Below are 17,353 nucleotides of genomic sequence, written 5' to 3'. Positions count from 1 at the left end.
TTATAATTATTAATATTAGAAAAAGAGATAAGAAATCTGATAAAGACTACTCACAGTACTTTATAAAATTATAATATAAATTAAGATCTGTGAAAATAGAGCTCTGAAATAAGATCTGAATAATAATATTTATAAAGAGACTGAATAAAGATATGTAGAATAAGCTTATTAAGTAAGACTCTAAGTTCTTAACTCTGAAGAAACTGATAACTCTTATTTATTACTTACAGATCACTGTAAAAGTTATAGATCTATAAAGAGTGAATCACTGATTAGCTCTACAAGAGTCAGAATAACAGAGAACAGATTTATTAGAGAAAGATAATAAAATATAAAGAGATTTATATCTGACTACTGAGCAGAGAGAGAGAGCTTTACAAGCTCTTATAAATAGAGTATATAACAGAGAGATTAAGAAAAAGAGACTCTACTTTATTTATTCTAAATCAGAATATCTCTGTATAAACTATCTAAATAAATTAAAATAGAAATTTAAGAAGTTATAGACAGAGTTAGTAACAGTCTTTTTAAAAGTCTTAAAACTGATATCTGAATCTGTTACTTCTCTGATGAAAATACTTACTTATGAAAAGAGATTATACTGTAGTACTACTACTCTATAAGTATAAAAAGTATTAATAAACTCAGAATCTCAGATTACTATAGTGTTTCTAAAGCTCATAGAGTGAATAAGCTGAATAATGAAAACTGAGAATCTATTCTTATAATAAGCAGAGTATGAGAACTCAGATCTGAGAGTTAAAAGACTTATAAGAGTTATTTTTAAATTATAAGATCTGTCTGAAATCTGAAGAAGATTTACAGAAACTATGATTATTATAAATATTATAAATAATATATACTTAAGACTTATATAACTTTAAAGACATAATCTGTATATAACTATTTATAAGTCAGGTTTATACTTCTGATCAGTGTTGATAGACTTACTTATAAAGATAGAATCAGTTAATACTACAAAGTTAATTAGAGAAGATAAGCTTATTTATATAATAACTTTACAAATATCTGAGAATCTCATAGTTATGAAAACTGAGCTTCAGATATCAGAGAAATACTGAGATCTTATAAAGATATTTAACTTAGTAAAGATAGCTAAGCTTTCTTCTCACTATAAGAAGAATCTAGTAATAGATTTAATAGAAGAGTAGAAACTCTTCTGAGAATTAATTTATAAGCTCTCTCATTATAAGATAGAGATCTTATAAATCTATGTAAAAGAGAATTTAAAGAATAACTTTATCTAATCTTCATAGATCTCTGCAGAAGTCTCTGTAATATTTATAAAGAAGAAGAATAAAGATCTCAGATTATATATAAACTACTATAATCTGAACTTCAAGATAATAAAGAGTCACTATTCTTTATCTCTGATTGAGAATATAATTAACTGTCTTATAAAAGCTGTCATATTCATATAACTGAATATGATTAATATATATACATAGCTGTAAATACAGTCTGAGAATGAATAAAAGACTGTCTTTAGAACTGCACTGAGATTATTTAAATATTTAGTAATGTCTTTTAGTCTGATTAATACTCTCATAGTATTTCAGTCTTTCATTAATAAAATACTTTATATATATCTAAATATCTTTATAATAATATATCTGAATAATGTGATAATATACTCTGTGAAGAAGAAGAAATACACTGAGTATATATAAAGTATATTGAAGATCTTAGATAAGACAGAACTGTATATTAAGCTTATAAAGTATAACTTCAGTACTTATTAAATTAATTTTCTAAAATATATAATCACTGCAGATAATATTCAGATGAAATCTTTATAAGTTAAAACTATTCTATTATAACTGAAGTTAATTAATATTTATAAGATTCAGATCTTTCTGAGCTTTGTGAATTTCTATAGATAGTTTATCTTTATATTTATAAGAATCTTCTTAACTCTTACAGATATACTGAAGAGTGAAAATAAGAAGAAGTTATTCTATAAATGAAGAATGAAAAGATTATTAAGAAGAGAGAACTGTGAGTAGACTGACTGTGTAATTATCTCTGAAATCAGAATCAGAATTTTTGATAGTTTTATTATCAATTTAACAGATCTCATTACACGGTTCTAACATTAGATAGTAGTCTCATACTGTCTCAGTGAGACTTACTGTCTACTCTTATCACATTTTTCAAATAAGACCATGATTTTCACTTCTCAATTTAAATTATTTTTATTGCTTTAAATGACTTTAAATCTCATTTGAGTATTACCAAAAAGTGTTACTTTTTAAAAAATTAAAAATAGTCTAAAAAAAACCTTAAAATGTCTAAAAATAGTAACTTTATGTCAAGAATGAAACTAAATGAGATTAAATGAGATCACTTTCTCATTTTTTTCAAGTTATGATTTCATTTTGAGATCTGATATATAGTCACTTTACATGTTTATTTAATGATTAGTCTCAGCGGGATTCATGCTAAGAAATGTATGAAATCAGATCAAATGAGATTAAATGTGAAATTCATGATTTCAGTGACCAGTCTAACTGTGAGAACTTTCTTATCTCAGAAGCTCACAGAGTCTTTATAAGATTAAAATAGATATTTATAAATACAGTAATACTGTTTCACTTTGATTTCTTACTCTTAATCAGATTGAAGATAGATGTCTTTTTCTTTATAATTTCAGAAATAGTTTTATAACTACAGTTAAATAAGAACTGAGTTTCAGTGATCTTTTTCTTATAGAAGATATAACTTATAGAGATTAATTATAACATTTATAATTAGAAGCTTCTTATAATAGTGAAATTCTTTTATCACTGATATCACTACTTTAAGAATATTATAACAGTGATTACTATTAAAACTAATTATAACAGCTTATAATAGTTTACTTTAATTAAGAAACTCTTATAGTAATAGATTTACTGAGCTCAGAGACTGAGTAAGTTCTGATTTAAAATAGAATATATCAAGAGAACTAAGAACTCAGCAGACAGACTCTCTTACAGATCAGACTATATTAAGAAGATCAGAATAACAGATACAGAGAGACTAGAGAAGATAGAAAAGCTTTACAGAATACTCAGACTGAGTGTTGTAAAGAGATTGACTAAAGAGTCTCTTAATCTCTTTTAAGAGAAGAGAGAAGAGAGAGAAAAGAAGTCTGTATAACTACTTTCTATAATACTGAGAGTTAACACTCTGAGAATCTCTGTGAGAATTCTTGAAGAGAGTATCTATAATCTGAAGAGTTTACAGACTTTAAGAAGTACTGTGAAAGATCTGATATAAGAGAAAACAGAGTATAAGTCTTTGTAAAATCTTCTATTCAGATTGTCTGAACTGTAACTGAAGAATGAATATACTCAGTATATTTAGAAATTACTCACAGCAGAGATCAACTCTGCAGAAATAAAGAATTAAAGAGACTTAAATAATCTCTTATAAAGAGAGAGCTGAATTTATATATCTGTGAATAAGTTTCTATATATAAAACTTATTAAAAGATATCATGACTCTTCTCTAGCAGGTCATTTTACAGACACTAGAACTTATAAGTTACTTATAAGAAAATACTTCTGATCAAAGATATGAGAACTTATAAAGAAGATAGTAAATTTTTATACTATTTATCAGAATTCATGAGTAGTACAGTTCAGATTATATAAAGAACTTACTTCTCTACTCATCTCACAGAAATCTTGAGAATAGTTAGAAATTAATATTCTTATAAGTCTCTCTGAAAGTAAGAATATATATAATATCTGTTTTGACAGTGTGCTGATGATAGTGAATCACTTTATCAAGATAATACACTTTATACTCATCTACAAGAACTTGAAGTTAAAGAATTTAACTTATATTTTCATTCATAATGTGATTCAGTTGTATGAATTTGTAAGAAATCCTGCTTCTCGTGGATTCTTTACCTCTATTTCTATCTCTCGCGTAATTAATAGAGCTAGCGGCTCTTGGCTACATACAACTATATAGACTGGAGTTCATGAATACTATTCATAACTCAGCTTGAATGCTATTATATATTTAATCTCTACATTTTATCTTTCTACTGTGAATACTTCTAGTAGTTAACAGTAGACTGACCGTGTGACCGTGTCTGAGACCAGGACCAGATTTTTTGATAGTCTCATTACCAATTCGACTGATCCCATTACACGGTTTTAACATTAGATAGTAGTTCCATACTGTCCCAGTGGGACTTACTGTCTACTCTTGTCACATTTTCCAAATGGGACCATGATTTCCACTTCTCAATTTAAATTATTTTTATTGCTTTAAATGACTTTAAATCTCATTTGAGTGTTACCAAAAAGCGTTACTTTTTAAAAAATTAAAAATAGTCTAAAAAAAACCTTAAAATGTCTAAAAATAGTAACTTTATGCCAAGAATGGGACTAAATGGGACCAAATGGGATCACTTTCTCATTTTTTTCAAGTCATGGTTCCATTTTAAGATCTGATATATAGTCACTTTACCTGTTTTTTTGATAGCCAGTCCCAGCGGGATTCACGCCAAGAAATGTATGGGACCAGACCAAATGGGACCAAACGTGAAATTCATGGTCCCAGCGGCCAGTCTAGTTAACAGTATATATTATGTCAAGCTGCAAATACTCAAATAATCATCTGTAAGCACTTATTCTTATATTTCAAGCTCAGTCAGTCAGCAATCATCTGTTATAACTGAAAGAACTAGAAACTTACATACTTCAATCTCTGTAAACTCTACTACAGATAGACTGGCCGGCGGGATCATGAATTTCACATTTGGTCTCATTTGATCTGATCTCATACATTTCTTAGCGTGAGTCTCACCAGAACCAAGCCTCAAAAAAATCTGAAAATGAACCATTTCTGAGAGAAATGGCATGAAAAATGACTAGATTTAATTCAAGAACAGTGAAATGAGAGTAATTTTCCAGAATAAACTGTGAAAGATGATTATTCTTTCAAAATCAGAATAAGACTGAGACTGAAGATCAAAATCAGTCTTATTCAGTTCATTCAGTGATTGCTTATATAATCAGAATTTGATAACAATTATTAATAATACTCATGAAATAACTAAATACATTCTTGTACAAGTTTATTCTTCACTTTCTCATGAAAACTACACTTCTCTGATATACTGTGATCAGAGATATTAAACTGTCTGATAATTTCATGTTTTATAATTATAAGTTTCTTGATTGTTTCTTCTTGTAATTGTCTCTGATAATAGTGATAAATATCTCAACTTGAGTTGAACTTTCACTTCATTCTCATCTCTGTTAATAGAATTATCAGAATATCACACATCATCAGTGTAACAGTTGAATATATACTCTCAACAATTTTTCATAACTCTAGAATTGATTTAATGTATAAATTCATCAGATTATCTTGAAGATAGCAGTCAAATTCAGTTTTACAAGTATGTAGTTTTGCCTGATTTTTGATTGCAATCAATGTATGTAAGTTCTGTTTCAAAGTTAGTATTATAGTTCTATGTGATATGAAGTGTTATCAAAGATTATTACTTACTAGAGAATTGTATTTCACTGTCTTCATATCTTGAACATCTGCTCATTCAAATCTCTGATAGTTGATATTATAGTAGTCTCAGATTAATTTAATATATGAGTCTCATTCCTTCTCTATTCAATCTTGAGAAGTGTAGATATTAACTCAATGAGAGAAATCTAGTAGAGCTGCTATAGCATAGTACTCTGTAAAAGATTGTTTCATTTTACTGTAATAATATGCCAGTTTATTCCTTACAGTAACAATAGCCTGCACTATAGTATCATCTCAGACTGAATTTCTTTTTGAGTGATTCAACTGCTTCTCAAGATGAGTAAATAAACTGTTATACACTTATCAGACTGACTGCAGCATTGATGTATAAGTGATTGAGACTGTCTTTATTATCTTATAAAACTGAAACAGTAAATCAATCACATATTTCAACTGAGTTCACTTTATATCAGAAAGTTTCAATATCTGAATCTTTTTCTAATCAGAGTGTTACACTCAATAATCAATTATCTGATGCAATTAAAGAGTCTGAACAGTTATCTCATATATTGAACTTTACTATATTCTAACATTCTGTATCATATTCAGTGATGTGACTGATTTGTTTGTTTATTAAATATCATGAAATTGTTGTTATTATTTAGAAGAGGTACAAATTGTATTAACAATGTTTCAAATCTATGATATTTAAATTATTAGTCAATCTATTCAAAATTAACAGTAGTATTATTAAAAAGTGTTATTAAAAAGCAATATCAAAAAGTGTTATCAAAAAACATTATCTTTTATAAAATGAATATAAAAGTTACTTGAGTAATTACTTTCATCTCATTCTTATCTTAAGAATCAGTCATCTTATTATTCTTTGTCTCAATGTTAAGATTCTTTATCAGTGTTTATATCACAAGTTGAATCACATGAGCAATGCAGAAGATATGACCTTATTTATCATTTCAGAAATGCAAAGTCAATTTTTGCTTCAAGCTCTTCATCATAGTATAGTTATTCACAGTATTATCAGTTATAATTGTAAGAAGACTGAAACTAATATCTCAATAGTTATTTTTAATCACAGTTATTAATATCTCTGTCATATAATTCTCAGTATGACTACTGATCAATGATTCAAATTCAATTAATGTCTCTCAATAAGTTCAGTTCTCATCAATGTAATAACATATAACTCTTATAAATGTAAGATTATTTATACTAGTTCATACATTCACTGTGAGAGACACTCTTCAATAATTCTTCAACTCTGATTCTAGATGTTGTATATTAACTTTGTAGTGTGTCTTGAGGTTGAACTGAAGACAGAATTGATGTGAAATATGAAGATTTGAATTAAGTATTTGAAGAAGTGTTCAGAATTCAGAATTTTCAATTGATTGAAGAGAAAGATTCAGAGATATACATATATAAAGTAATTATTCACAGAAGTTATCAGATGAGAGTTATGAAATCAGAGTACTGATACAGAGTTATTTTCACATAATTTTCTTTAAATTAGAAAGTTAGCATTATTAAAAATTATTATCTGATAGAGTAACTTATCAGCTCAGTAGTAATTTTCTAATTATTTTTCTTTTATTATCTGCATTCTGATGACTTCAGATGTCAGGAAATTTCTTCAGAGTTATAATCAGTTTATAATGAATGTTTCTGAATAAAGTTACAGTGATTGCAGTAAAGAGATGACTCTTCAGTAATCTACAATACAATCTGTTGATAATTATTTCATAGTTTATCTCAATATTTATGTTAAGTTTTTCATAAATTTTGTGATCTGAAATCAGATGTGAAGAATAAAGTGATCATTTATTATAATTGAAAGAGAGTATTCTGTGTTGAATTATAAATAATATAGACTTTGTGATTCACAGTGATTTCTTGAAGAGTTTATGAATCTTCAATAGAAGTAAAAGAAGTAAAAGAAGTGAATTCAGAAGATATAATAATAATTTAAGAAAGATAATAATTTATTTTCAATAACTGATCACTGATGTGTGTAAGAAGAATTAATATAAGAGAAAATAATCTTATTTCTTAGCTTAGTTATAATTTTAATACTAACTCAGATTGAATATCATTAATGTATAAAAGTAAATAAACAATCTTGATTAATCTCTGTCATATTTCTTGAAATATATTAATATTGTGAAAGAGAGTGTTATCAAATTGCATTATTAGATAATATTATTAAAAATATATTAATATTGTGAATATCAATGTTGAAAAAATGTTGATACTTATACATTATAGTGATTTGTGAATCATGATAGTTAAATATATATATATATATATATCATTTCTGACTTGATTACAACTTGTACAATAATTTTTGAAAACTCAAAATTAATTTTAATTATTAATAATTAAAAACTTAAACTTATAACTAACTAATATAAAAAGAAAAAAATTTACTTCTTCTCTTTCTCATTCTTCTTATCATTCTTTATAATTCACTTCTCATTCTTCTTCTTCTTCTTCTTCTCATCTGAGATGATAATCATCTCAAAATCTTTCTTCACTGCCTTCTTAGAAAAGAGTTCTCACTGCTCTCTTTCAGCCAGGTCAATCTATGTCTCAAAATCCTGCATTTTCTGATCTGCTGTCTCAGGTTTCACTTCAGTGATAAGCAGATTGACATGCTCAGAGAGCAGAGCTATCTTCTCAATATTCTGAATCATGAAGTGCATTCAAGATCTGAACAAGGCCTTAATTTCCTTCTTCTCTATCAGCTTCTGCTAATCAATTAGAGAACAGAAGTATTATCAAAAATCATTATCTCTTAATAAAAAACTTATCAGTTTTGACTTCTTTATCTCTTACTTCAATATCTTCTCAATCTTCTTCTGCTGCTGCTTATTTATAGTAATACTCTTCTTCTCTCTCTCTCTCTTCATCTTGATCTCAAATCATTCTCAGAACTTCTTCTGATCTCATCACTGCTATATGAGACTTTTCACTGTCTTCTTTTTCAATCTCTCACAGATGATGCCATCTGCATTATTTCTATACTTAGTTCAGTCTAAATCTATCAGAAGTGTTACTTAAAATCATTATTATTCTGCTCTCTTATAAAGCCTCTTCAAGACATTATAACATGTCTTACAATCTGTCTCTCTGTGCTTGAACATCTTCTTCTCCTCTCTCTTCAATCTGTGACAGTGCTCACACACCTTGATAGTCCGCAGAACCGTAGAATATTTGAAGAGAGATGATATAATTGATTTTAATAAGTATTGAAGAGAGAGTGAAGACAGGCAATAATATAATGATGATGATAATAATGATGATGATGATGATAATAGTGATAGTGATAATAATGATGATGATGATAATAATAATAATGATGATAATAATGATAATGATGATGATGAAAGAGAGAGTGCATCAGAATATATTATTAACTTATCAAACATAAAGAGATAAAGAAACTATTAACAGTTTTCAGAGATATACAGAAATAACTACAGTGTTGCATAGCAACATTATCTTCATTCAATATATGCACTATTAGTATTCTTTGTATGCATTTATCATATAATCTATATCAGAGATACATGCAGAAAACAGATCTTTATTACTAGAGAGAATGATTACAGTGATTCTCTGTTTTCATATTATAAAGATAAGTTATTCTCATTTCTTTCTTCTCTCTTTTCTCTTCTTCTTCAATTCATCACTAAGTTCAAGCTGGTATGAAAACTATTAAAACACTTATAGAAACTCTCAAATTGAAGAGTATAAACTAATCAAATTTTAAATGCAGATGAATTAAATTAATTCAATAATATTAATTATTTATCTCTCTCTCAATAAAATAACAGTCACATCTTCCTTCTTTCTTCTTAAACAAAACATGACTTGTGAAAAGTGAGTATCACACCAGGCTATAATGATCAATACAGCCTCAGTATACAGAGCTGCATATATGTAGTATGTGCTGAACTGAGAGACTGTATGAGTTGCAAACTGACAGCAGTATCTCAGAGAGAGCTGTACAGTGTGAGAAAGTCATAACTCTTGATTACATACACAGAGAATGAATTGCTGCAGCAAGTACATGTGCATTGCATGAAAGTAATGCTTTTTAATAACACTCAGTCTCTGATATCATGAAAATAGAGTCTCTCTGTGAGATCTGTTTTTATCAGAAGTTAAGAGATCTTATATTTCTCAAGATCATCTTCACATGCCTTATCTATGAAATTGATGAGAGGAATCATTGATTTCAGCATTCTGTTCTTGATATCATTCAAGTGACAGCAGAGTTCACTCTGATCACACTTTTTAAGTGTATGTTTTCTAATTATTCACATTTATACAGATATATACTGATTATTTATTAGATAATGTTAAGACAATGACTCATTACAGCTGTGTTACTCTCACTGTGAGAGATACACAGTTAATAATGAACATTATGAAGACTCTGAAGAGTGAGTATTTTGAGAGTACTGCAGCTCTGCAATCTTGATTTTTTTTATTTTTATTTTTTATTTTTTTCTTTTTCTTTTCTTTTTTTTTTTAATGTGATTTTTTCTTATGTTTGTTTTGTTTTTTGTTTTTTATTTTTTTTTATATTTTATGTTTTTTTCATAATTAAAATTATATGAATTATGATCTGTGTTTAGAAAAGTAATGATATTTGATAACACTCTCTGTTGAATTTTCAATAAATGAGCACTATGTTATGATATTATGTAAGTGAGAAGTGATTTCATAATCTCATTTAATGCCATTCTCAATAATGAGATCAGAATGAAAATGTGACTAAGAATTCAAATATATTCTTTATTCAGAACTAGATTTTTATTTGAAAAGTGAATCTGAAATCTTTAATATTTGAAATAATGTGATTTGAAATCAATGTAATGAACACAAATCATGATCAGAAGTAATGCTTTTAAGCAATGTAACAACTGTAAAGTTTGATCCTGATCTCAGACACGGTCACACGGTCAGTCTAACTACAGACACTCAGAAGCAGTCACTCAAATTATAAATAATCTCTGTAAAAGAAGTCTCAGAGAACTTATTAATTACTTATAAAATATTATTCTCTGCATCTGTGACAGAGAAACTCTCTGAATTTACAAATAAATCAATCTCAGTAAAGAACATTCTTAAGCATCTTCTGTAAGATTAAGCTATTTTTCTATAAGAAATACTTACTGTCTGTAAACACTCTCAAACTGAGTCTCTAGACATGATCTTCAGAGATACTTATAAACTGAAAAGAAACTTTCTTAAGCTGTGATTACTTAAGGTCATTTATTAAATCACAATCTATAAAAGCTTTTATAAGTTTGTATTTGAAATTGACTTACAAGCTCAGCTGTGTAACATGAAAGATGAAGAAGCTGTTATCTATATAATAACAGATCTCTATTACACTGAAGTCAAGAATTGACTGAATTATTTAGAGAATAATTATAAGAGATCTCACTGATCTGTTCTCAAGATCTATCTAGAGAATAAGTTAAGAGACTTTATAAGCTGAATAGAGAACATCTGAGCTGTGATCATTAATATTAGAAAAAGAGATAAGAAATCTGATAAAGACTACTCACAGTTAGACTGACCGTGTGACCGTGTCTGGGACCAGGACCAGATTTTTTGATAGTCTCATTATCAATTCAACTGATCCCATTACACGGTTTTAATATTAGATAGTAGTCTCATACTGTTTCAGTGGGACTTACTGTCTACTCTTGTCACATTTTCCAAATAAGATCATGATTTCCACTTCTCAATTTAAATTATTTTTATTGCTTTAAATGACTTTAAATCTCATTTGAGTGTTACCAAAAAGTGTTACTTTTTAAAAAATTAAAAATAGTCTAAAAAAAACCTTAAAATGTCTAAAAATAGTAACTTTATGTCAAGAATGGGACTAAATGGGATCAAATAAGATCACTTTCTCATTTTTTTCAAGTCATGATTTCATTTTAAGATCTGATATATAGTCACTTTACATGTTTTTTTGATAGCCAGTCCCAGCGGGATTCACGCCAAGAAATGTATGAGACCAGATCAAATGAGATCAAACATGAAATTCATGGTTCCGGCGGCCAGTCTACTCACAGTGCTTCATGAAATTATAATATGAATTGAGATCTGTGAAAACAGAGTTCTGAAACAAGATCTGAATGATAATATTCATAAAAAGACTGAATAAAGACATGCAGAACAAGCTTATTAAGTAAGACTCTAAGCTCTTAACTCTGAAGAAACTGATAACTCTTATTCACTGCTTATGAATCACTGTGAGAGTTACAGATCTGTAAAGAGTGAATCACTGATTAACTCTGTGAGAATCAGAATAACAGAGAACAGGTTTATTAGAAAAAGATAATAAAACACAGAGAGATTTGTATCTGACTGCTAAGTAGAAAGAGAGAGCTTTATAAGCTTCTGCAAATAGAGTGTATAACAGAGAGACTAAGAAAAAGAAACTCTACTTTATCTATTCTAAATCAGAATATCTTTATACAAACTGTTCAGATAAATTAAAATAGAAATTTAAGAAGTCACAGACAGAGTCAGTAACAGTCTTCTTAAAGATTTTAAAGCTGATATCTGAATCTGTTGCTTCTCTGATAAAAATACTTACTTATAGAGAGAGACTGTACTGCAGTACTACTACTCTGCAAGTATGAAAAGTATTAATGAACTCAGAATTTCAGATCACTGTAGTATCTCTAAAGCTCACAGAGTAAATAAGCTGAAAGATGAAAACTGAGAATCTGCTCTTATAATAAGTAGAATGTGAGAACTCAGATCTGAGAACTGAGAGACTTATAAGAATTATTTTTGAATTACAAGATCTCTCTGAAATCTGAAGAAGATTTGCAGAAACTGTGATTATCACAGACATCACAGATAATATATACTTAAGACTTGTATAACTTTAAAGACACAATCTGCACATAGCTGTTCATAAGTCAGATTTATACTTTCAATCAGTGTTAATAGACTTACTTATAAAGATAGAATCAGTTGATGCTGCAGAGTTAATTAAAGAAGATAAGCTTATTTATATAATGACTTTATAAGTGTCTGAGAATCTTATGATTATGAAAACTGAGCTTCAGATATCAGAGAAATACTGAGATCTTACAGAGATGTTCAGCTCAGTAAAGACAGCTGAGCTTTCTTCTCACTGTAAGAAGAATGTGATAATAGATTTGATAGAAGAGTAGAAACTCTTCTAAGAATTAATCTATAAGCTCTCTCACTATGAGACAGAGATCTTACAGGCCTATGTAAAGAAGAATCTGAAAAATAACTTTATCTAATCTTCACAGGCCTCTGCAGAAGCCTCTGTGATATTTGTGAAGAAGAAGAATAAAGATCTCAGATTATATATAGACTACTGTGATCTAAACTCTAAGATAACAAAGAGCTACTATTTTCTGTCTCTGATTGAGAATGTAATCAACTGTCTTGTAAGAGCTGTTATATTCATATAACTGAATGTAATCAATGTATATACATGACTGTGAATATAATCTGAGAATGAATGAAAGACTGTCTTTAGAACTGCACTGAGATTGTTTGAATATCTAATAATGTCTTTTGATCTGACTAATATTCTCACAGTATTTCAGTCTTTCATTAATAAAATACTTCATGTATATCTGAATGTCTTCATAATAATATATCTGAATGATGTAATAATATACTCTGTGAAGAAGAAAGAACACACTGAGCATGTATAAAGTATGTTAAAGATCTTAGATGAGATAGAACTGTATATTAAGCTTATAAAGTGCAACTTCAGTATCTGTCAGATTAATTTCCTAGAATATATAATGATTACAGATGATATTCAGATGAAATCTTCACAGATTAAGACTATTCTATTATAGCTGAAGTTAACTAGTATTCATAAAATTCAGATCTTTCTGAGCTTTGTGAATTTCTATAGATAGTTTATCTTTGTGTTTATAAGAATCTTCTTAACTCTTACAGACATACTGAAGAATGAAAATAAGAAGAAGTTATTCTATAAACAGAGAATGAAAAAATTATTAAGAAGAGAGAACTGTGAGAACTTTCTTATCTCAGAAGCTTATAAGATCTTTATAAGATTAAAACAGATATTCACAGATATAGTGATACTATTTTACTTTAATCTCTTACTCTTAATCAGATTAAAGATAGATGTCTTCTTCTTTATAATTTCAGAAATAGTCTTGTAACTACAGTTAAATGAGAACTGAGTTTTAATAGTCTTTTTCTCACAGAAGATGCAATCTGCAGAGATCAACTATAACATTTATAATTAGAAACTTCTTATAATAGTGAAATTCTTCTATCACTGATATCACTACTTTGAGAATCTTGTAACAGTGATTACTGTTAGAACTGATTATAACAGCTTAAAATAGTTTACTTTAATTAAGAAACTCTTATAACAGTAGATTCACTGAGCTCAGAGACTGAGTGAGTTCTAGTTCAAGATAGAATATATCAAGAGAACTAAGAACTCAGTGAATGAACTCTCTCACAGATCAGACTATGTTAAGAAGATCAGAATGACAGATATAGAGAGATTAGAGAAGATAGAAAAGCTTTATAAGATACTCAGACTGAGTGTTATAAAGAGATTAATTGAAGAGTCTCTTAATCTCTTAAAAGAGAAGAGAAAAGAAAGAGAGAATAAGTCTATACAATTACTTTCTATAACACTGAGAGTCAACACTCTGAGAATTTCTGCAAGAATTCTTGAAGAGAGTATCTATAATCTGAAGAGTTTGTAAGCTTTGAGAAGTACTGTGAAAGACCTGATATAAGAAGAAACAAAGTATAAGTCTTCATAAGATCTTCTATTCAGATTGTCTGAACTGCAACTGAAGAATGAATATACTCAGTATATTCAGAAACTGCTTATAACAGAGATTAATTCTGCAGAAATAAAAAATTGAAGAGACTTAAATAATCTCTTATGAAAAGAGAGCTGAATTTATATACCTGTAAATAAGTTTCTACACATAGAACTTATTAAAAGATATCATAACTCTTCTCTAGCAGATCATTTTACAGACACTAGAACTTATAAGTTACTTATAAGAAAATACTTCTGACTGAAGATGTGAGAACTTATAAAGAAGATAGTGAATTCTTATACTATTTATCAGAGTTCACAGATAGTGCAGTTCAGATTATATGAAGAACTTACTTCTCTATTCATCTTATAAAAATCTTGAGAATAGCTAGAAATGAATAGACTGGCTGACGGAATCATGAATTTCACATTTGATTTCATTTGATCTGATCTCATACATTTCTTGGCGTGAGTCTCACCAGGACCAAGCCTTAAAAAAATCTGAAAATGAACCATTTCTGAGAGAAATGATGTGAAAAATGATCAGATTTAATTCAAGAACAGTGAAATAAGAGTAATTTTCCAGAATAAACTGTAAAAGATGATCATTCTTTCAAAATCAGAATGAGACTGAGACTGAAGATCAAAATCAGTCTCATTCAGTTTATTCAGTGATTGCTTATATAATCAGAATTTGATAACAATTATTGATAACACTCATGAAACAACTAAATACATTCTTGTGTAAGTTTATTCATTACTTTCTCATGAAAACTACACTTCTCTGATATACTGTGATCAGAGATATTAAACTATCTGATAATTTCATGTTTTACAATCATGAGTTTCTTGATTGTTTTTTCTTATAATTGTCTCTAATAATAGTAATAAATATCTCAACTTGAGTTGAACTTTCACTTCATTCTCATCTCTGTCAATGAAATTATCAGAATATCACACATCATCAGTGTAACAGTTGAATATATACTCTTAACAATTTTTCATAACTCTAGAATTGATTTAGTGTGTAAATTCATTGAATTATCTTGAAGATAGTGATCAAATTCAGTTTTATAAGTATGTAATTTTACCTGATTTTCAGTTGTAATCAATGTATACAAGTTCTGTTTCAAAGTTAGTATTATAGTTCTATGTAATATGAAGTGTTATCAAAGATTATTACTTACTAGAGAATTGTATTTCACTGTCTTCACATCTCAAACATCTGCTTATTCAAATCTCTGATAGTTGACATTGTAGTAGTCTCAGACTAATTTGATATATGAGTCTCATTTCTTCTCTGTTCAATCTTGAGAAGTGTAGATATTAACTCAATGAGAGAAATCTAGTAGAGCTGCTATAGTATAGTACTCTGTAAAAGATTGTTTCATTTTACTGTAGTAATATGCCAGTTTATTCCTTGCAGTAATAATAGTCTGCACTATAGCATCATTTCAGACTGAATTTCTTTTTAAGTGATTCAACTGCTTCTCAAGATAAGTAAATAAACTGTTATACACTCATCAGACTGACTGCAGCATTGATATACAAGTGATTGAGACTGTCTTTATTATCTTATAAAACTGAAACAGTAAATCAATCACATATTTTAACTGAGTTCACTTCATATCAGAAAGTTTCAATATCTGAATCTTTTCTCAATCAGAGTATTGCACTCAATGATCAATCATCTGATACAATTAAAGAGTCTGAACAGCTATCTTATATATTGAACTTCATTATATTCTAACATTCTGTATCATATTCAGTGATGTAACTGATTTGTTTATTTATTGAATATCATGAAATTATTGTTATTATTTAGAAGAGATATAAATCACATTAGCAATGTTTTGAATCTATGATATTTAAATTATTAGTCAATCTATTCAAAATTAACAGTAGTATTATTAAAAAGTGTTATTAAAAAGTAATATTAAAAAGTATTGTTAAAAAATATTATCTTTTGCAAAGTAAATGCAAAAGTTACTTGAGTAATCACTTTCATTTCATTCTTATCTCAAGAATCATTCATCTCATTATTCTTCATCTCAATGTTAAGATTCTTTATCAGTGTTTGCATCACAAGTTGAATCACATGAGCAATGCAGAAAATATAACCTTGTTTATTATTTCAGAAATGCAAAGTCAATTTTTGCTCTAAGCTCTTCATCATAGTGTAGTTATTCACAGCATTGTCAGTTGTAATTATAAGAAGACTGAGACTAATATCTCAATAGTTATTTTTAATCACAGTCATTAATATCTCTGCTATATAATTCTCAGTATGACTACTGATCAATGATTCAGATTCTTTGAGTCAACCGCTCCACCACGAACTCGCTCGATTTTTCGAATAAGAACCCGCCGATAGATCCATCGAAAAGCCCTCGATCATACGAGCATTTTGACCCCATCGCCGACCGCATACCCCGTGTGGTGGTGGAGTTATCCAGCCAAACGTGAACCGGACGTTGTTCGAAGCTCCTGTGTGGGATTATCCCCCGTTCTTCCCTACCACACCACAACCCCGGGCCAGAGTGCCATACAAATTGTAAGGTGAAGTGACCTAGCCATATGCACCAATCTTCTCGATTTTGGAAGACCCCCGACCTGTAGTGTGGAGATATCCGAGGAGCGACCTCCGCGAAAACCCTGTCCATCTTTGATGTTCCAAAACACCAACACCAAGTCTCACCCTCGTACCGCCCTTCCCAATCTGGCCCATCCCCGGCAGAAAAATACAAAAAGATACCTCGGCGATAATATCAAGCACATAATCAACAGACTTTTCTGAAGTGCAACCTCCACGGTCCGCTGCCAGTGTATCTAGACTTCAACACCAAGTCTCACCCCTGTACTACCCCTCTCAATCTGGCCCATCCCCAGCAGAATGATACAAAAAGATACCTCAGCAACAGTATTCAATACATAACCAGTGGACAATGAGTCAACAGCACATCAATAACTATAAAATCAGTATAC

General features: G+C 28.9%; 1 protein-coding gene across 1 annotated transcript; it reads right to left on the bottom strand.

Annotated features, from left to right (window-relative positions):
- Positions 1–16,674: 16,674 nt before the first annotated feature.
- On the bottom strand, positions 16,675–17,126 carry BDCG_16823 (uncharacterized protein; the record flags this gene model as incomplete). The annotated part of the gene is made up of 1 exon (XM_045426018.1): positions 16,675–17,126. Exon 1 carries the CDS (start codon positions 17,029–17,031, stop codon positions 16,675–16,677), a length of 357 nt encoding a protein of 118 aa, XP_045280698.1. The 5' UTR covers positions 17,032–17,126.
- Between the last annotated feature and the right edge of the window lie 227 nt (positions 17,127–17,353).

Source organism: Blastomyces dermatitidis (assembly GCF_000003525.1).
Source record: "Blastomyces dermatitidis ER-3 genomic scaffold supercont1.4, whole genome shotgun sequence".
NCBI lineage: Eukaryota > Fungi > Ascomycota > Eurotiomycetes > Onygenales > Ajellomycetaceae > Blastomyces > Blastomyces dermatitidis.
The sequence above is the reverse complement of the archived record's forward strand: the minus strand, read 5'-3'. Positions and strand labels throughout refer to the sequence as shown.